The 20,120-nt window shown below is 41.7% G+C and overlaps 3 protein-coding genes across 9 annotated transcripts in view; 1 reads left to right on the top strand and 2 right to left on the bottom strand.

The window, feature by feature from the left end:
• The first annotated feature begins 2,224 nt into the window (after positions 1 to 2,224).
• Positions 2,225 to 10,965, top strand: eps8l3a (EPS8-like 3a). The gene is made up of 18 exons (XM_053440200.1): positions 2,225 to 2,495; positions 2,596 to 2,672; positions 2,768 to 2,832; positions 3,009 to 3,167; positions 3,637 to 3,783; positions 3,861 to 3,925; positions 4,009 to 4,222; positions 4,759 to 4,861; positions 4,938 to 5,011; positions 5,126 to 5,204; positions 8,009 to 8,150; positions 8,261 to 8,420; positions 8,556 to 8,599; positions 8,686 to 8,782; positions 8,912 to 9,019; positions 9,444 to 9,529; positions 10,499 to 10,631; positions 10,751 to 10,965. The coding sequence occupies exons 1-18, from the start codon at positions 2,431 to 2,433 to the stop codon at positions 10,751 to 10,753; spliced, it is 1,821 nt and encodes a 606-aa protein (XP_053296175.1). The 5' UTR covers positions 2,225 to 2,430; the 3' UTR covers positions 10,754 to 10,965.
• On the bottom strand, positions 4,623 to 6,914 carry LOC128456151 (uncharacterized protein C14orf93 homolog). The gene is made up of 5 exons (XM_053440223.1): positions 6,588 to 6,914; positions 6,294 to 6,355; positions 6,100 to 6,197; positions 5,860 to 5,978; positions 4,623 to 5,771 (listed from the first exon to the last, which is right to left on the bottom strand). Exons 1-5 carry the CDS (start codon positions 6,879 to 6,881, stop codon positions 5,445 to 5,447), a joined length of 900 nt encoding a protein of 299 aa, XP_053296198.1. The 5' UTR covers positions 6,882 to 6,914; the 3' UTR covers positions 4,623 to 5,444.
• A 32-nt stretch (positions 10,966 to 10,997) lies between the features above and the next one.
• LOC128456093 (AMP deaminase 2) overlaps positions 10,998 to 20,120 on the bottom strand; it is a 28,210-nt gene continuing 19,087 nt past the window's right edge. For 6 of the 7 annotated variants that reach the window (XM_053440164.1, XM_053440173.1, XM_053440143.1 and 3 more), the window contains 13 exons: positions 19,811 to 19,997; positions 19,486 to 19,627; positions 19,318 to 19,407; positions 19,092 to 19,221; positions 18,781 to 18,975; positions 18,525 to 18,656; positions 18,263 to 18,426; positions 17,284 to 17,410; positions 17,020 to 17,183; positions 16,768 to 16,888; positions 16,209 to 16,382; positions 15,815 to 15,925; positions 10,998 to 15,628 (listed from right to left, as the gene is read on the bottom strand). In XM_053440164.1, the coding sequence (XP_053296139.1) occupies positions 15,413 to 15,628; positions 15,815 to 15,925; positions 16,209 to 16,382; positions 16,768 to 16,888; positions 17,020 to 17,183; positions 17,284 to 17,410; positions 18,263 to 18,426; positions 18,525 to 18,656; positions 18,781 to 18,975; positions 19,092 to 19,221; positions 19,318 to 19,407; positions 19,486 to 19,627; positions 19,811 to 19,997 (1,953 nt within the window). In that variant the 3' untranslated portion in view covers positions 10,998 to 15,412. The remainder of the gene's footprint in view (positions 15,629 to 15,814; positions 15,926 to 16,208; positions 16,383 to 16,767; positions 16,889 to 17,019; positions 17,184 to 17,283; positions 17,411 to 18,262; positions 18,427 to 18,524; positions 18,657 to 18,780; positions 18,976 to 19,091; positions 19,222 to 19,317; positions 19,408 to 19,485; positions 19,628 to 19,810; positions 19,998 to 20,120) is intronic. The other variant, XM_053440150.1, reaches the window with a different exon arrangement.

Here is a 20,120-nt window from a genome sequence, read left to right as displayed (position 1 = left end):
TTAAAATTGGCAGTGATGTCAAAATATCTTACACTATTTAAATTAAATAAAAAAATAGGAAATAATTTTATTGAAATTTAATTAAATGAATAAAAAAAAAAAAATTAAACTGCGTGCGCAATTCCTGCGCAATTGGCTTCTGCGCAGCATATGCGCAAAAGGCTACAGCGCAGAATGTGCGCAATCGGCATCTGCGCAGAATGTGCGCAGTAGGCATCTGCACAGGATGTGCGCGCGCAGTTTTTTTTTTTTAAATTTCATTTCATTTCATTTTAATTTTAATTAAAAAAAAATTATATTTAATTTAATTTAATTTAATTTCTTTTAATTTCCTCCAGAATCCATACATTTTCATAATATAATATATGGTTAAAGCCATCAAAAAGCCAATTAATTTGCCTGCAAAATAATAATAATAATAATAGTTACAATTTCACTGTCTGTCTGTCAGTGCTCGGGCCCTAATAAATCAAATAGTGTGACATTTTTATCCCTCGCTCAGTCCATTACTTTGATTCAGATAAAAATATTTCTGATGAAGGATATGAATGCTTCAGAGCATTAGAGTGAAGTGTAATTTCTCTATTTTAAAGTGGAAAGAGTTTGAATTGAAGTAAACTAACAGAGTGAGAGAGTGTATATTCCAAAAAACAAAGCTGATGATTTGAGGTTAAAGACTTGTCACCTGTGTATTTGCATGTAATACCCGTTTCGAAGTCAATCTATAGGTCTATCAAACAATCATATGGGCTTTACAGGACATATGCACATATTCCCTTTTTAAGGATAGGTGGAATTAGGATCAGTTTAATAACTGTAAACTGAGCTACTTTATAAGACTGCTATCATTTGAAAATATGCACGTTATCCCCAGGAACACGAGACATAGTGTCGAATTCAGTTGTGCTTTTGAAAAGCGCCATGCGAATTGTTGGGTGATAAATGAATAAAAATAAAACAAACCAAAAGGACTGCGTGAAATGTGTAGTAAGATCGAATTGTGAAAGTAAAGTTACAAAGCTGGGTTTACCGTAATGAGTCAAACAATACAGTTCCATTTGAAAAGATTCTCTGAATACAGTCGAGATGGCGAATCTCTCTTTTGAAGAGATTCGCCAGGGAGCAGGTGTTGGGGGAGTAAGGTGCCTTGCTCAGGAGCACTTAGACAGTGGGGAAAAGATCCAGGTGTTGTCCGTCCAGGTATGTTTTTGTGTTGTCACTCCTAGAGTCGAACCAGAGACCACCGTTGAATTCTCTGCCCATAGTCCAACTTTCTGCCACTAGTCCACCGCCTCCATGTCACAAAGACCTGATCCGGGAGAAAAAGGAAGAACTTTATCTATATTAAATATTTCTAACCTCTTGAATGCCTCTGTGGTAGAACTTTTAATCCCTATCTGTTCAAACAAGGAAGAGTAAAACGAGAGTTGGGATATTTGTGGCTCAATATTTCCAAATGGGAAAATGACAACATGTTGATAGGGTACATCGATTATTATTTATTGTCCTGGAAACCTTTAGGCTGTTCCCCGGTGATTTCCTCTTTATCAGTTAACCTTTGCTCGGGCAGGATGCTCTAAATACCTCACACCCTCAACTGAGTAGGCTATATATCTTCGCTCTGATCGCTTTGCTATATACAGACAGTGGACTTTGTCCTTCTGCTTTATGAGGAAGTCCTGGGTGAGCATGGAGTCGACTGGTGAACAGGATTAAAATATCGGCTGCATTTATACTAAAGAGTCAATAACAAAGACGGAAGTAAACATCCGGCTGCCAGAAATCACAGGTAAGAACATTTGAGTGAACTGAAAACTCCATGTCTTCCTTATTTCTGTCAATAAACTGTGCTGAGGACAGCTGATAATTATAGCTCATTTAACTCAACTTTAATTTTAAGTTAACATTACGATACCATTATCCATATTCCATATATGAAATATATCTTTAGGAAAGTTTAAACTCAGATACAATCTTAAGTGTGTGTGTATTTTACAGTTTGAAATCTGTCGCTTTATTATTTTCTAAAATATAATTTTCCTATGTTCACACACATTTGTCAGCAAACCATCTTTAAAATACGCAAACTCTTGAAATATTCTAAAAGCTCCATAGAGCTGTTGCTGTGAGGATGATCACGTGTTGCCAGGCGATCGTATTCATTTATTGCTGACGTTTGGACAAATGCATGTTTAACGTCTAAAGTTAACATTTCGCGACTAAAGTTACATAAAAGTCTTTCACCTCAAGCAACAAAACAGTTGTGGAGTAGAAAAGATAAGATTAGATAAGACTGATATGGATAAAATGTAGTATACTATGAAATATAGATTTATCTCAGAGGAAAATACATGACTCAGTTCACACCACATTTATGATACATATAAACAACATGTCATATGATACTGCAGGCGAAGCTCAGCACTGAGGATGCTCAGGAGTAACAGTCCCTTTGGTAACGACACCAGCAGCTATGCAGGATCAATCCAGTCTAAGTATGTGATTGTTTGATTGATTGATTGATTGATTGATTGATTGATTGATTGATTGTTGTTCTTATTTATTGATGTAAATTGCTGCACTTTTTTCTGACAGCGGTTATTCCAGTACTGTGGATGAGGTGTCGTCACTGGTCTCAAACGTGTCCACTCCCAGTGCAAAGTCAATTTACTGTGAGTTCACGCTGCTGTGTTCAACTTAACAAGTGGTTTCACCTGTTCAGTCTGATGGTGTGAAGAATACAGAGCTCTGCTTTATGTTCCAACAGTGCAGAGGAAGGTGTACGCAGTGTCTGTAAACAGGATGATGAACCGATTTCAGTACAAAGTGGAGGTATCGTACGTAAAGTTCTCACATAGTGAAGAATAGATGATTCAAAGATGATTCATAGATATATAGATAAATAGATAGATGTAGCTTATAGATGCTGAACTGTGAAACTCATGTATAACAGCAAAATAGTAGTAGCATATATATATGTTGTGTGTGTGTGTGTGTGTGTGTCACAGCACCTGTTCACCTGTGACCTGGATGGGAGGGAGTTGAGAAGCGTAGCAGACTGTGTGGAGCGTCTGAAGCTGCTGGACGGGATGGGCCGTGTGTGGGGTCAGAACATGCTGCTGGAGGTGCGAGGAGTCAACCTGCTGCTCACCGACACCGACACCAAGGTGAGGAGCACGAAACCAATGGGACGCCGAGGTTCTCACCGACTTATATGTCAACAGGACATAAGGGCACAGCATGGATTAATGAGTATGAACCAACGGTAGCAGGATTATTAATCAAGAAACGTTTACGCCTCTAGAGAACTGATGTTGATGCTCTTTTCATAAAATCATTTTGTGGTACTTATAAGGTAATTATTTGTGTGAATAGTTTATCTGCACGTGTTTACATTGAGCGGACAACCAATTTTCTATATGTGGTTACTCGGTTGATGTTGGTGTTTCCTTCGATGTAAGTTCCATTTGAATTTATTTGATATTTGAAGCAAATATTGGCAAGATTGTTGTTTGCATTCACTTTGTTTTGTTTTTTGAAATGGAAATAAACGTAAAGCAGCCAAACACAGAGAAAAACCCATTCATTTGTTAGCATTTGTGTATTAGATAAGATAAACTGCTGTGCTTTATTCAGGAGGAGCTGGAGTGCATAGCTCTCAGTGACGTCGTGGAGCTGAAGGCAGTGCTGGACGCTGGCATCTTCAACTCCCTGCTCACTGTGTCAGTTCAGCCCGGGAGAAGGACCACCACTGTCTTCATGTTCCAGTGTGAGGACGTCAGGGTGAGAACGAAGACATGCGCATTGTCTTTAACAAAGTAAATAAATGAGTGAGTTAATGGTTTTATTTTTATTTATAGGCTGACTATGTCCAGAAGGACCTGACACAGGCACTGGCGCGCAGGAGAGAGAATCCAAGCATCTAGTAAGAGCCTTCAGAAAATGTCCCTGAACATATGCTGCACACTCGATGCTTTATGATTTGTGCCTCTCCCACTTTTTTGAAAGCAGCAGTTCAGGAGTTACAGCAGCCCGCGAAGGAGAGAAAAAATATAATGCTCCAAACGCTTCTGAGAGGGAGGTGTTCCTTGAGCCTGAGCTGCGCCAGGAGGAGGAAGAGGAGGAGGAGGACTCACCTTTCCAAGAGGAAGTACCGTTACCACAGCTCTCCAGCCCTGAGGAGGGTCCTCCACGTCCGTACACAGAGGTGGACAGGAGTGTGGTAAGTGCTCTTCATGTACACGTGAAACAGGAAATAGGAAAGATACTTTTGTTCTATGAAAACATATTTTAAATTAGTTATCGTGTCATCATGACCTTTGACCTTTTATCACTGAAATCTAATTTCCAGGTTTGAAGTAATTCCCTAATGACAGATTTAAGATTTTATGTTCAAGGGGCAATAATGCTGTTTTTTTAAGTCTCAGTGACAGTGACCTTTAACCAGCTAAATCTGACCAGTTTCTCTTTTAGTCCACTTGAATGTTTGTGCCAAGAATGGAATGGATGACACTGAAAACATAATATCAATGTGCTGAAGCTGTTGGAATTTTTTCATCGAGATCAATGAATCATTCTCTAGGACATGAAGGACATTTTTTGAAAAACACCATATCTCAAAACAGTGTGGACAAAGCAATTTTTATTATAATTATCATTATACCACCTGTAGTACTAGCAGCAGTAATAGTAGTAGTACTTTTATGCAAAGTATATTTGAATAAATAAGGACAATAGTGACTTTTTTTTTCTTTCCAGGATATTTTAAATCATATTCTAAGTGACATTGAAACCTTCATGGGACAAGTCTCTGCGGCCGTGGCAAAAAATGGAAAGAAAAAGAAGAAGAAAAAAGGGAAAGGTAATTTCTCGATCTCAGCATATTTACATTATGATCTACCACTAATCTTAACATTAAACTTTTGGATTTGTCCCAGTCATGGATGGTATGCCTCCTGCTGAAGAATTTGCAGAGTGTCTCCATAAGATCAAAAGTGGTTTCAACCTTCTGGTGCGTGTCGTTTATCATATTTACATACAGTCATCATACATGCTGCATTCATCACGTTTGTGTATTCCTGGTCTCTCTGTGACGTTCTGTATGTGTCCATGTTTTATTTTCCAGGGGGAGCTCAATGGCCAGATCAGTAATCCCAGCGCTCCTGAATTTGTTCACACCCTCTTCTCCTCATTAGAATTTGTAAGTAAATGCATCTCCTATATCACAATCACAAGGGTGGGAGGGGTCCAATTAGCAGGTGCTGTCTTATCAGCATAATAATAGTGGTGAATCCTCCGGCTTGAACTGTTATCCGTTTGGCTACACTATCATCGATAATGTGAATATTAATCGTTTTGGGACTATATGTTGAATCAAAATTTTATTTACACAGTGCTAAGTGCACAAACACAACTGGAACAGACAGTGAAGAGAACAAACAGGCCTACAGACGGAACTTGGGTATCATGTGGGGCTTGAAATGTCTCACGGCCGCCATTCGGTCGTACGTTCTAGGTGGCACTCGTTCCGAATTGTCCCCCGTGAGACGCCTGTGGTGAGTGGCCGCGTACTTGGGACACGCCTCTAGTCGAGTCTGAAGTGTGGCGCACAGGTCGGTGAGCTCCTGGCTGCGGAACGATGGACACCTCACCACCCAGCCGGACGCCCCCTCACACTCGCCGTCCTCCTCGTCCGACATCATGTCAATGGTGGTGCACCTCCAGAACTCCAGCTCATCTGCCAGCAGGACACTCTCCCTGGCTTCAAGCAGCTGTAGACAAAATCAGGACAGACGGCACAGTTCAATGACACATTGCACCTCCAAGTGGAACTGAATCAGCCAATGACTCTCATCTTACCCTCTTCCTTCTCTGTCGGCTCCGGGCCGTGCTTTTCAATGCGGCTGCCTGATCCACAAGGTCCGGTTGGCTGTAGCGGAAGTTCCTTCGCAAGGTCTCGTAATACGTCTTACATGCAGCTGTAAAACAACACGAGGGTGTTAGATATAAGCGGAAATAGCCTGGCTTATTCACTGTAAGAAGATCCAGTGTTCAAAAAATTCAATTAAAAAAAGACAACATTATCACACAGTTACCTACATAGTATGACGTCATTTGGCACACCGTGCAAACACGGAGTTGCAGCGAGAGCTTCGAACAAGTGCTCGGTGACTGCCTCGTTGTGCGGGGAGCTCAGACTGCGAGAACACAACGATGAGGAGGGTCAGATCAAGTCAACTTAAGGATCCTATTTCACACACTGCACTACACGTCTGTTGTTCGTGTGATCCTACCCTTCCTCCGGCTGGTAGCGCCAGACGTTTGACTCAGAGTTGTGAAGACGTCGCACAGTTTCCTGTAAAAAACAACAACATGGGGAAAAAGTCACTTTGGTGAACAAACTTAACACAACTCAAAGGGTTTGAGCAGCTCGAACACATCTGATGGTTTCTCTACTTCAGCTCGGCCCCTCGCTGCTCTCTTCTTCCTCTAACAACTTAACCCAGAGTTGTCTACACTTTATCCAGGTCTGCTAGTCTCTGAGCTCAGCAGCGAGCCATGGCTTCTCTCTTGAGCTTGGCTCTTACCGCAATCTTGGGGTTGTGCGCGCGTCTTTTCCGCTTCAGCGACAGCACACAGTGCTCGCCGTGGACTTTGCTCTCCACCGCGGTCATCCTCTCGTCCAGCGCCAGCAGCGTGATGTTCACTTCGTCCAGCTTGTGGTTTAAATCGTCGGCGAACTCCGCCATCTGCCGAGACAAGCCCTCCAGCGCGGCCAGCACCCTCTGGTCCTTGGGCTCGGGGCTGTCGCCTCGCTCCCCGAGACGGCCGCGGTGCGGGGGAGTCACAGGCGAGCGGCGGGAGAGGCGTCTTCCGGGCATGGTGCAGGTTCAGTCCGTGTCCCTAACAACAACGACGGTTCTTCAACGTCTCTGTCTGTGGATCATATGCTCTTGTTTCGCGAGTTCCTTCACGTGACCAGGAACTCCTGTGTGATTGGACGAGCCCCCTAGCGTGATGACGTGGACGACTGACGTGGCACATCCAGGTTCAGTGTGAGGAATTTAGTGGCATCTCAAGGATGCTGAATACCCCCCCCCCCCCCCCCGTCCCTCTCCCCTCCCTCCACTTCCAAACACCAAGGAGACCCTGTGGCAGCCTTCAGTTTTTATAAAAGCTCATAGGTGTTTAGTTTGTCCAGTTGTTTTCTGTAAAAGAAATTGCGCTTTATGTGTATGTGTGGTAAACTGTGCATCTCAGCAACACAAGTAAAAAGTGGCCTGTAGTCATGTCACTCTGCACAGTGGTTGAAATATAGGATAGTGCTCACAGGCAAGATTGAAGAGGTGGGTTTTCAGTCCAGTCCAGGGAAACAGACTCACAGACCCTCATTGGAGAGTATTAAAATGTAATGTTGAGTTCTATGTATTTTTTTGCATTATAGCACACTTACTTACATAAGGGAAATCTATTCAAACTACAACTTTAGATTATATATTTATATTAAGCCTGATGTGCTTATACCAGCGATTTTCTTAAAATGGAGATAGTACCTGCACCACTGGTGAGTGAAACTATCCTGATTTGCATTTCGTAAAGCTCACAGTTTAGTCATTTACATGTGAAAGCCTGTCCTAGATCTCGGAGCGCGGGGGGGGGGGGGGTAACTGCCAAGCTTCTCAGGCTTGTAAAGCTGCCAGATACAGGAACCTGCTCAGCCTGCAAATTCCTGCGAACAGTCGTTACCCTGCACTTCCACAGTAATTGACAGTACTGTTTACTGATGAAAATCCCACTTTTCATACAGTGGTTCTTTATAATTCATCGATTTTCCGTGTTAGAAAGAAATCATGGCTCATTAAATCCTGCCCTGTGCCCATTTCTGCATGTATTTTGGTTAATATGCAGACTTGACACAATCCCACAGGACTGGACGTGCACACAGCAGCCGCCACACAGCACCTACTTTCATCAGAACTAATAGATTAGCATTTGTCTCTGCAGGTAGTATCTCACTGTCCTGAGGATCTGCCACAGACCATAGTGGCTCCACTGCTGACGCCTCTGTGCATCCGACTCATGAGCGAGGAGGCGTCTCCAGAGGAGGACCAGCTGTGGCAGTCCCTGGGAGACGCCTGGAACATCCCTAGGTGGGAAGGGACAACATCTGCCTAAGATCTATCAGACTGCTCTATGTGTATGTGTATGTGTGTGATATGGTGCCAGGATGATAATCAGGAATGATTTTGACTTATGTCAGCACCAAATGGCCAGAGGATGACGAGGACATCCCGATATACACTCTGAAGTTCTTTGATGGCTGGCAGCCTCCTGAAGTATCCTCAGCGCCTTCACACAGTGAACCTGTGGGCAAACAGGAGAGGCCATATCCTGCACCCAGCCAGGAATATTACACACAGGTACATTACACACACACACACAGTCACCTGGCTTTTACTGGCACATTTACTTTGTGTGTTTTGTTCGATAGATAAATCACAGGGGAAAAAAACTTTGGGAAAATAAAAAGTAAATATTATCCTGTTTCTGTGTAGACTCCAGTCAACCGGAAGCCACAACCTCACCCTCAAATAGCTCGGTATGTACAAGCACACAGAGTCTTTTTTTTGCACTGTGGGGACATTTTAAACCGGTTTTGTATTTTTGATGTTTTTTGTTTTTCAGCTCAGGTGAATCTAATGCACGTCACATGCCAGTTATGTACGACTTCATTGCTAGAAACCACAGAGAGCTCACCGTCACTAAAGGGGAAATAGTTGAGGTGAGTCTCTCAGTGATATGAACCGAGTACTTTGTATTATTCCCCTTTAACTAACAGCACTCTCATTCTGTAATCTAATAACTGTGATCCTTCAGTAACCAGGCTGGTCTGTGTTCTGTCTGTCCACAGCTGCTGGACATGTCCAAGCAGTGGTGGAAAGTGAGGAACAGCAGAGGAGAGGAGGGATTTGTTCCTAACAATGTGTTGAACGGTCAAGATGATGAACAACCTAACGAGGTACAAGAAAACAAGAACAGCACGGCTCAACGGCTTAGTGTTACGGAAAACCTCAGAAACCACTGATGTTTTAAAGCCTCAGGCACCTCCAGCATTTCTCCACATTTAGAAGGACGTGACCCTCAGGGCCACCGTACTTCTCCTCAACCACTAACAGACAGTCAGTTCAAGCTGCACTGCAGTAAATACAGAGGCTGCTCTTCACACAGTATGATTGTGTGTAATTCTATGATGACTCAGTATCAATTATGGAAGTAGAGAGATACTACTATCTGATATGCAATACAATAAGTGCTTGATACTTAATGATGTTGACCTTTTGGCTGAGAGTAAATTAGACTGGAAAAGTCACAGCTACAGCAACAACAAGACTAACATCAATAACAATAATAACAATAATAATAAACTCAAATAGTATTCTCAGGAAACTGGAGGCTCTCCTGTACTGACAAAGAAGTCCAAGCCTGCAGACGTGAAAGCCTGGCTGGAAGACAAAGGCTTCAGTAGAATGTAAGTACCCAATCTTTACATTTAGAAACTCATTTTGATGATCATTACATGAAGATCCAAGCCATCAGGTGCACACCACACAGTGAAAAGTTAATGTAAATCGAATTAAAGTTATAAAACAAGGCTTACCTCTTTTTGGCAATATGGTGCTATCCCTATCCCTATACAGACTAGATCTGTTCAGGTCCAAAACACTTGTTTCTCTTCAGATCGTTGAAATCCTTCACCTTTGCAACGCAGAGGAATCTATGACTACTGACACTGACATTAAGCAAGTTGGCAACAGGAATTCTTTGATTAATTAATCCTTTGAGAACAAACAGTGTTATTCTTCATCTTAACCCTTTGATACACAATGTGGGTCAAAAGTGACCTGGCTCATCTTTGCAGTGAATTAATTTCATCATTCAGTATTTCAGGTGTTCCCCAATGAACTTGTTTTTGATCATCACAAATCCTTATTTCAATCTTTTGCTTTTGAATAAAAATCAATTTTGTATCACTCCCTAATGCACAACATGGGTAAAAAATGACTCATTTTCATTTCCTGTGTTATGTCATGCACGGATGTTTCTTTGGTATATTTTTTAAATTAACGTATTTGATAAGTTATTCATTAAATATCTTGTGTTATATAACCACAAATCATAATTTCGCTTTTTCCTTTCTTACTTTATAAACAAACTTAAATTTGGTATTTCTACATCCCTTTTACACACATCAGTCAGAATGACCCATGCAGTTTGTATTCACTACGGAACACCTACTATTCATTTCACACAGCTGCTTTTGCACATCTGATGCCTTTTGTTGATTTTTTTTACAACAAAGGGCAATAGGGCCTAACTAGAAATACATAAAGTCCCAGTTTTAGTTATACTTATTTTTATTGCATCTGGTAAAGTTGGGTTTATTAATACTTGTCCTGCTGAAGTGAAGCCTTATCGACTAAGCCCTTATCTCTTGTAGCACTGTGCGCTGTCTGGGCGGGCTGAGCGGCTCCATGCTGCTGGAGATGAGCAGAGAGGAGCTGAAGACCGTGTGTCCAGAGGAAGGAGGACGAGTCTTCTTCCAGCTACAAGCTGTCAAGTCCACACTGGCTGTAAGTTACAGATCCCAGAGCAGCAACAACTCTGTCTGAGATTTATTATCATAAAGTTAATGGTAAATTCTGGTGTAAACACAGACTCTGTCTCTGTTTGTTTCTATGTCTCAACTCAGTAGGCTGCCAGTTAAAGTGAGAGCTACAAGGCGATATTGAAGGAAGACAAGGATTCATGGAGCTAAACAGGTCCCCTGTGGGTAGTGACTTATATGTAATTTTAAAAGTAAACTAATACAGTTGTCTGGTGTGAGTCAGAAATAGTTGACATGTTATTTAATTAGTAAACTTGATTGAAAGTGTAAATAAAATAAGGTACAGTGGAAAACATGTGAATTCTGTAAATAAAGGACTCAGCACAATGACTAAGTGAATAAACATGCTTTATTTCATTGTTCAGACATTACACATGAATCTAGGCAGAAGCATTTGAATGTATAAAACACTGGTGATCCGTTTCAGGCAATAAAGTGGCTACAGATCAACAGACACAATATCAGGCTAAATCAAAACATAAAACTTTATGAGAAAAAATATCAAATAAACAAACAATTTTAGAGTGAGCTTGTAATTAATGCACTGTGAAGTGAGTGCACAGAAATAAAACTGAAACAGAACATTTTCATTATAGATTGTAAACTATTAACCTGTGAGAAATAGATTTGAAACGTGACAATTTGTGGGTTTATCTTTATCTTTTCTTTTTTCTAATCAAGGTCAAGCAGATATATTCGGGCTCTATAAACAATCTGATATAAACTTGTACTACAGGGAGTTATTATGGCCATTTTCTCCTTTTTCCCATTTTACAGAGCAAGCAATTAATTGAGAAAATAGTCGGTACCAGTCAATAGTGAAAATATCATGAAATGATCAGAACCATGATCATAGATTAGTATTTGTGAGGTAGGGTGCACTGTGACGTGAGTGCACAGATGAGTGACTCTGTGGTGTCTTGGACGTTAGAACAGTAAATAACATGAAGATGAACGGATGGAAGCCGAGTGGATGGAAAACATTTGAATCCAGATCCTATTTGCTTTATGTGATAATGTTTGACAGCAGATAGACTGTCATCAAAAATGAGGTCAACAGGGTGGATGTTAAACATTGAAACTATTTAATGGTCGATAACAGAATGAAGCTGAAATAATTTAAGAAATATTCTTAAAAATATTTTGTGCTTTCGCCTGTGGAGTAATGGAATCAGGACAAGTCAGTGTGGATCACATGGACTGTAAGTAAAGATGGACGACGTGTCTTCACTTCCTCCAACTATCCAGAAATTAAGCCACAAAAAACCAGGGATACGAACGCTGCCATCTTGTGCATTAGGAGGCAGAGTCTGTGCAGCAACGATCGAGGGGGGGGGGGGCAGTAGCAAGGTCCCGCCAATACCTGCGCTCGACCAATCGCAAGTCAGTCTCAGCTGTCAATCATGATGCTGCATAAAGTGTTTCTTTTCAGCAACAAATAATCAATTAAAGTCAAAAAACTTAGCGGAAAATTATTATTTGAACAAAATATAATAAAAAATTGACAAGAACTACTGGAAATGACAGAATACATCTTTGACATATTTTTGGTTTGGTCCATGCCCCATCCGCTAACATGGAGGAGGTGGGGTTTATGACCTGTACTGCAGCCAGCCACCAGGTGGTGATAGAGATGCTTTGAGGACCCGTCATGTCGTCCATCTTTATACACAGTCTGTGGTTGATCAGTCTTTGCATCTAACAAAAACAAAAAAGGTCACCTGTGCTGATTTACAGATGTTTTATGAATCTTAGTTTTTAAACAGAGACAGTTTTTGGCTTTACAGTGAGAGGTATCAGTCATGCCGCTTTTTGTCATGAGTGTTGAATGTGTACTTACACAATAAGAACAACCAGGGATAAGAAATTAAACATGAGCGAAAACAGTTGCTGCGATATTAAAACAGACAGAGGTGACAAAAAGACTTTAGTCAAATTATTAAAGAAATTGAAAAAAAGCTAAAAACTATAAAAGAGCATTGAGCATTTTCATGACATAGGCTCTACTCCATGATCAACGGCAACAAAACTAAGTGTCAAACCTTGACATCCATAAATTGTGAATATAAAATTTCTTATCTCTATATTGCCTTTTTAAAAATATACTTTATACATGAAACCCTATCATTCACGGTCCAGCTGGTTCAGCGCCCAACTTCCGTGCTTCCCTTGAACACTTCTAATCTAATGCTCTCTTCCTGAATCACGATAGATTTTCACCTTTCAATCGTATTTTCTATAAAGCAAACACACCTAAAACATTACAGCTGTTTATTCATATAAAGGCAAAAGTTTTCTGATTCACTATCTTCTAATCTTGGCATCATAAATAACCCGACAGTAGTGTCGAGGTTAAGGAAGAATGTTCACAGTTTGGTGGGAGGTTGGACAGTGTCCAGTGACAGGAGAGTAGTTCGATAACACGATGACGGTGTGAGACAAATATAAGAGACGTGTGATCCCAGCTTTCACCAGATTTGGGGTTGAGCTGGAAGCAAATGCTACAAGAAACCATGTGACGTTCACAGCCGTGACCCAGCAGGGTTTACTCATGTCCACATGGCGAGTCCTTTGTCTGCTGTCATATTCACCACAGACAGATGTGTGACTCGTAAGCTGGTCGGCAGCCCTGATTTAGTTAAGATGCTTTATGTTTCCGCTTTGCTCATATTCTCTCCTGTCATCACTTCTTCATGCAGGCATGCAAACACGCACTTACAGCTGAGAATTAAAGACACATCAACTCCTCTCCTCAAAAGAAGGCCAAGGTCAAAACTGTCACACCAAGCATGCAGCTGGGTGGTTTCAGTTCCACCGGCGTGGACATGACAACAGCATAATGGTCGACTGTACAATGGCCCGAGGAGCAAATATTCAATAGGTGTTTACATGTAAACAAATTTGGAGAGGACGTGGGCGTGCGGGGCCCGAAGCTGAAAATGAAAAGGCACTGTGGAGTCGTGGTGCATATGCACAGTGCACGGCATGCAGACGGAAAATAACCTCCACGACTTTCTGGGGAAAGGAATGAGAGTGATAGTGGCCATAGAGGTGAGGAGGTTCTCCCCTGGCAACACTCCTCCTCACTAACTGGAGCCGATTATAAAGTACAATACACATTTTCCCTTAATATCTCTCATAGAAATATCAAAACAACATTATTTTACTGAAACTTATTTCTGTTTGCTTTATGGAATGTCTGCAGTTGACCATAGAAAGTCAGCGTCTTTTTTTCAGGGCTGAGGATAAAAGATCTGAAACCATGCGCCATGCACGGCTGATAAACAGCACTGCTGCATCCAGACAGAACAACACCAACCTTATGCCACCGGTCAATGTTGGATGTGTAGGGTTGTCATACTTTCACCAACAATCTCACAGAATTATTTTATTTATTTATATCCATTTAATGAAGACGGATAAACAAGAACAACAGAACAGGTTTACTGTTCTGGATGTGTAAATGTTGGTTGTCAGTATTCTGTAAATTTATACTATATATAACTGTGAATATATAGTATAAATTTACAGAAATACTATGGCTGCTTTCAGGCATGTTTTGATCTCCAGATAAATTCATGAAACCATCTGATGGGGCTGTATTTGAGAACTCAAATGTCCTAGTCACTTGATGTGGACATTATGTGGAGTTCCTCCTGCCAGCACCCAAGTAAAATGTCCGCAGAATCTCAGAGTAAGATCATGTGATAACACAGCAGGAGAATATCCAGAGGATTCACTGCAAGCAGGTCGGCAATGTTGGGGATGTTTCTGATGCATAACGGACCAGAAGCTGGAACACTATTATTAATCCAGGGTGAAAATGAGAAGCCAAATGCCTAGAAGACGCAGACAAAGATGTCAACTTGAAAGTTGTCATCAAAAAAATACATTTTGGAGCTTTTGGTGATAACAGCTGATGGGGATGCGCTGTAAACAAAAACATGTGATCTCTGCTGCAGACTTCACACATCATGTCCCGCCTCCTGCATGCAGCGCCACCCCTCAGCTGAACGCTGAAAGATTTGTATTGTTGTGAGCGCGTCTGAGCGGAGAATCTCCTGCTGCGTTCTTCAGCTATGAAAATCAAACTTGGGAGAAAGTGCAGCCCCCATTGTGTAGACATTATCTGAAGTTCGTGTCTGAAAAACTGCTTATGTATTCATTTTGATGAAAACATATCACTGAATCAGTGTTTCAGATGATGTTATTATATTATTATTATTCCATTATATTACACACTATATTGGATGTATATATATTTATATGACAAACTGTGGTCTAACCTCTCCCTCCACATTTTCATAATAAACAAAAATATTTTTATCCACGGATTCATTTGTGGCAGCCAGTCCGACCCGTGGACTAAACAAGAGAGTAGAGCTGTGTGGTCGGTGAGGTAAACACTGGCCACGAATCCATCCCTGCTGATCCTCCTCAGGCTAAATGTGACACCGTGACCAACAGAGGTGGGGAGAACTCAAATATAAATTTTCTATTTTAACAACTAAATGGATTCACAATCCATTCGCGCAACATAAAAAAAATGACTAAGACAAAGGAAGCGGATGAACGAGGAGGCTGTGGAGCTCTAGCAGCACTGTATCCTTGGTGTTTTCATATCTGTGTAGCTGTGCGGCATATGTCTATAGTGATGGCTGGCGGGGATTATACTGTATGTAAAATGACTCTCACACTGCCCCTCCAGTGTCATGCTAGGTTTACCAGAACCGACCGCCAGTGATTTCAGCGCTGACTGGGCAGAGGGCCCATGGACAGAGCGTCCTCCTCATCGATAGTGACCAGCTCCTCTGTGCGCACGGCCTGGGTGATGAGTTGAAGTTCCTCGGAGAGCGTCTCGCTGCGGTACGCCACGCGGATATCGGGGACGTTGGTGCGGCGGATGTCGTTGCTTATGGGCCCCTCCTTGGAATGTTTAGGGCCCAGCCAATAACGCTTGACCTGGAGTCAGGAGAGAGAACAAGAAAATCAGATACAAGTAAAATACAGATGAAAACAACATCTGACTGTTTTTTTTGCAAATTAAGTACAATTTGATAAAATATCCTTTTAAGAGTCTGATGAACAGATGAACTTTAACAGATAAACAAATGAAATACACAGAATGAGAAATGCTATAACCGGTACCTTGTTTGAAAATCCGCTCATAAGAACACTGTTTCTTGCCAGCTCACACATGTCACAGGAACTCAGTTTCCACACTTGCGCAGCGATACTGTACTCCTCCATTAGTGGCTCCTGGGTGGAACACGAACACACACACACACACACACACACACACACACACACACACACACACACACACACACACACACACACACACACACACACACACACACACACACACACACACACACACACACACACACACACACACACACACACACACACACACACACACACACACACACACACACACACACACACACACACACACAATTATGTAATTTCAACCTCCTCACTGATCTTCTAATGCATGATGATGGGAACAATGTTTAATCAAACACTCCTTCATACTGACCTTGGTGAAGTGGAACTGAAGGGGATCATCCGTGGACAGAGATATCACGAGGCCCCTGGACAGATACTCTGGCAGTGGGTTGCGGTGGTAACTGAGGAACAGGCTGTTGTTACTCAGTGGGGACATTGCAATGCCAATTTGAGCCAGGTAGTAAAGATACTGCAGCACCGGGGCCTGGATGTGTGAGAGACATAGAGACACACAAATGGTCACAGGTTGATATGAAAACATCATGGTCTTAGATTTCTTAACACAGCAGCAGATTGGTAGCATTGACATCACCGATTTTAGACAAACACACTTCTCACCTGTTATTGAATGAAGCAGCGCGTCACTTATACACTCAACAGTATTCTTTCAATTATATCCCAAAGGGGATACAATTCTGTTGTTCATGTTAGTGTGTCTTCGTATGACGCAAGATATGTTATATTATATATATATATATATATATATATATAATAATGTCAAAGTTTACCAAATTAGAAAACATTTAGAAAGTTAAACAGCAGAACTCTGTAAAGTAAAAAACAATCCCTCCAGTCGGTCCCGCCCTGACCTTTCTGAGCAGCAGCCCATGGGAGATGTTCTCTGATAGGAAGAAACCTGACACCAGGTGGTGGATCGGCCCCGCCTCCCCACAGTGAGGCCGCAGGACAAACGTATGAAGGCCTCGCCGACTGTGTCAGACAAATATATGTTTAAAAACATCAAAAAACACATACATTTGTGTTTAATAGTTTTCTGAATGGTTATTGAGCGAGTAAAGTGTCTTGTATGTGATGTATGGGTCCAGCTGGCTCGGTCATACCTCCGCAGGTGGTTGAGCACAGTCATGTTGGCGTAGGTATAGTAGAGGTAATAGGAGTAGGGCGGGTTGGCCTCATTGGTCCAATTGGCCGGCAGTGGACTGTCAAGGTTAAAAATGTGGTGCTCAGGTTTGGACTCGTCGTCCACGCTGTCAAAGCCCACAACCTGCTCCAACATACGAACACATGAAGAGGAAAAAAAACACTCAGTTTCTCTAAGTGTGAATTATCAGCACAGCCGGGATTTCCTGTGAAGTGATACCCACATGTTCGAGGAAGAGATGCAGCTCGGGATGACTGGCGGGGTTTATTGTGACTTCAAACAGAGGCATGAAGATGTTCTCCAGCATCTCCCCGAAATTAGCCAGCTGCTTCTTTGTGTGGTACACGTCACTGGAGAGGCGGGGATTGAACAACGATACTTGTTATTATCGCAAAGACTGTAAAAGTGAAAACAACCTTATAACCGACGTAGATTTGATTGTAGATTAAGTTATATTATAAATATATGAATTTTGTTTGTTTCTCTTGAGTAGGGTAAAACCATGTAGACGGGATAACAACACACAGGCTGGATCATGTACCCACAACCTTCACAATACCAAAGGAGTTGATTCCGGTTGTATTATTCACTAATTACAACTTTGTTTAATGGACATCTATCGACCAGGAACCTCACAGACACTGGAAGTCAGTCAGAGTTGAAAATAAGGCTATTTAACAACAATATAAAAGCAGTTCTACAACTAAATTAATTAGTTTTTAATTTTGAACAGCCAAAAACATTTTATTCAAGTTTTTGTATATTTCAAACAATAACGGGAAGTAAACTCGGCTTTAGGGAAAATAAAGAATAACCTTTTACACACTATTACCATCATTAAAATCCTTACAGGTCACATCAAACCTGATTTTCATCACATTCTTTACTTCTCCATCAGAAAATACACTGAATATTCTGAAGTAAAGAAAAATATTAGAGAAAAATATTAAATTAAAAAGGTTAACCCCACTCCTGTGCTACTCTGACAATGTTAATCTAAATAAATGACAAGAAAGGGCGTGTCTTTTTCCTTGCTGTTGCAGCCCCTTCCTAATGGGCACCCTGACTTCCAACGTCTTTGCCAGTAACATCAGTAAAAGACCCTCAGTCCTTAGATAGGTTTGATGATAGTGTCCTCATATATGTGCTGCAAAGATCATACACATCAGCTCCATGGTAAAGTAAGCTGGAGGTTTACTCACAATAGACGGGGCACCTGGATAAGCCAGCGCACATTATCAGAGTACACTCGGTGTTTCACAGCCCACTGAGACAGCTTGTCCCACTCGTCTCGGGAGCGGCCATAGATAGACAGACGCATCTCGGAGTTCTGGTACTTGCTCTCCTCCAAGTCATACAGCACCTCCTGGAAAGGGGGTACAAGACAAGAGATGCAGATTTATGACTCTGTACATTTATTTTGGATTTTAGGAAAAAAAAAAGGATGAATGAATTTGTTCACACCTTGACTATGTGTGCAAAGTATTTTCCTTCGATGTGGTTGTCAGTCTTGATGAAGATCTCTCTCAGGATGGATTCGCCGATGGGGTTGTATTTGGCATTAAACTTGTCAAAGCGATGGAATGTGTTACGGTCCTAAAAAAGGAGGAGAAATCGGTTACATCTAAATTGTATTTATATCACATTCATCCAACATTTTTTCTTAAACTAGCACAATTCCTTTCACTTTTTTCCCCCCATGACTGGTGCCATTTCTCACCGCATGCATGTCGAGAGTGTCAACACTCAGGTCGAAGGCTGTGAGATTCATGGTCTCGAACACGTCCTTGAGGGTCTGACCCCGGCCGTGCTCAATGTGAACGATCTCCCCAGGGTACTTCTTCATGGCTCTCTTGATGAATCGCAGCAGGTGCTTCTGGTTCATACAGGACGATGCATGTATATGCGTGTCCACCTGGGGTGTAGCCAAGTGATATCATCAAAAACACAGTGATTTTTGATCAACAAACATAAGTCCACAGACAGATAATCTATTAAACCGAGCAGCAGCTGCAGTTTAGTAGCTCTTGCCTTCCGGATGTTGTAGAAGTCTCTATGAGGAACCTTCTTCTGAGCAGCTAGCTCCTTCATCTCGTTCAGGAGGATGTGCATCTGGAACTTAGAGCTCAGGTACTGTAGGCGGCGGTAGCAGAAGGACTTCCTGTGAACACCACACAGAGGAGACAAAGACGTTTTTCTTTAATAACATACAATGAACTAATCACACATTCGAAGATACTTTCAAAGAAACACTTACACTGGCCCGTTAATGATGAGGGACATCATCACATTCATGTCTCCGATGTACTCCTTCAAGTCAGGATATGGCAAGTCCAGTTCTGCACTTCTGAAAGAGATGATTAAAGTTTCACAAACAGACTCACAATTTGATTTACTGTGTCATCACACAGGTACAAACACATACTTGTCCATGTTGCTTTTGTTGGTGTACACATGAACTACTCCATCCACCATCTTGCATCCATATCCTGTGTCTGCTGGCATGTTCAAAGGGTCCAGATTGTCGTAGGGGTGTGTCTCTGAAACCGGTGCGTGGACGGGGGCATCTGGGAAAACAGGGGGGTTGATACTGAAAATTTTTTTCATGCAAGAATGAAATGATAATTTAGAAACTGCTGTGGTGAAAGGGACAAACTGTAAGAATTGAGAAGGAATGGTGGGAGTGTTTCATATTTACTTTACTGTTCAGTGTTTTGCCAACAGAGTGTGTATGTTGTCTGCCAACATACCATTATCTACAGGGGTCTCTGCTACATCATCATAGACTCCAAAATCCACAGTCTTCATCCCGAGCTCCTCTAAGGCATGAGCTGTGGTCTTACAAAAGTTCTGCATGGATCGGTTTATGTACTTCTCCCGAATGAATAACGCCTTCACCACGCACTTAGCAGCATCAAGCAGGTCTGTGAAGGGGACCTGGAGAGACATTACATTATAGTTTTGACTTTGGTTGCAATTGGAACTTATTTTGTTGGGGTAATTTAACTGCATGTGAGTTCATAGAGAAATCCAAAGACGGCATTTCAGTGCACTCTTCAT

The sequence above is a fragment of the Pleuronectes platessa genome, chromosome 2, assembly GCF_947347685.1.
Source record: "Pleuronectes platessa chromosome 2, fPlePla1.1, whole genome shotgun sequence".
NCBI lineage: Eukaryota > Metazoa > Chordata > Actinopteri > Pleuronectiformes > Pleuronectidae > Pleuronectes > Pleuronectes platessa.
Note: the sequence above shows the minus strand (reverse complement) of the source record. Positions and strands in the feature narration are given on the sequence as shown.

Bases quoted from the DNA above. Each gene is read 5' to 3' on its own strand.
- eps8l3a (XM_053440200.1), top strand. From the start codon at position 2,431: ATGCTCAGGAGTAACAGTCCCTTTGGTAACGACACCAGCAGCTATGCA. The intron at 3,784-3,860 runs GTGAGAACGAAG...TTTTATTTATAG, and splicing joins TCCAGTGTGAGGACGTCAGG to GCTGACTATGTCCAGAAGGA. The intron at 4,223-4,758 runs GTAAGTGCTCTT...TTTTCTTTCCAG, and splicing joins CAGAGGTGGACAGGAGTGTG to GATATTTTAAATCATATTCT.
- LOC128456151 (XM_053440223.1), bottom strand. From the start codon at position 6,881: ATGCCCGGAAGACGCCTCTCCCGCCGCTCGCCTGTGACTCCCCCGCAC. The intron at 6,356-6,587 runs GTAAGAGCCAAG...TGTTTTTTACAG, and splicing joins CGCACAACCCCAAGATTGCG to GAAACTGTGCGACGTCTTCA. The intron at 5,772-5,859 runs GTAAGATGAGAG...TTTTGTCTACAG, and splicing joins GCCGACAGAGAAGGAAGAGG to CTGCTTGAAGCCAGGGAGAG.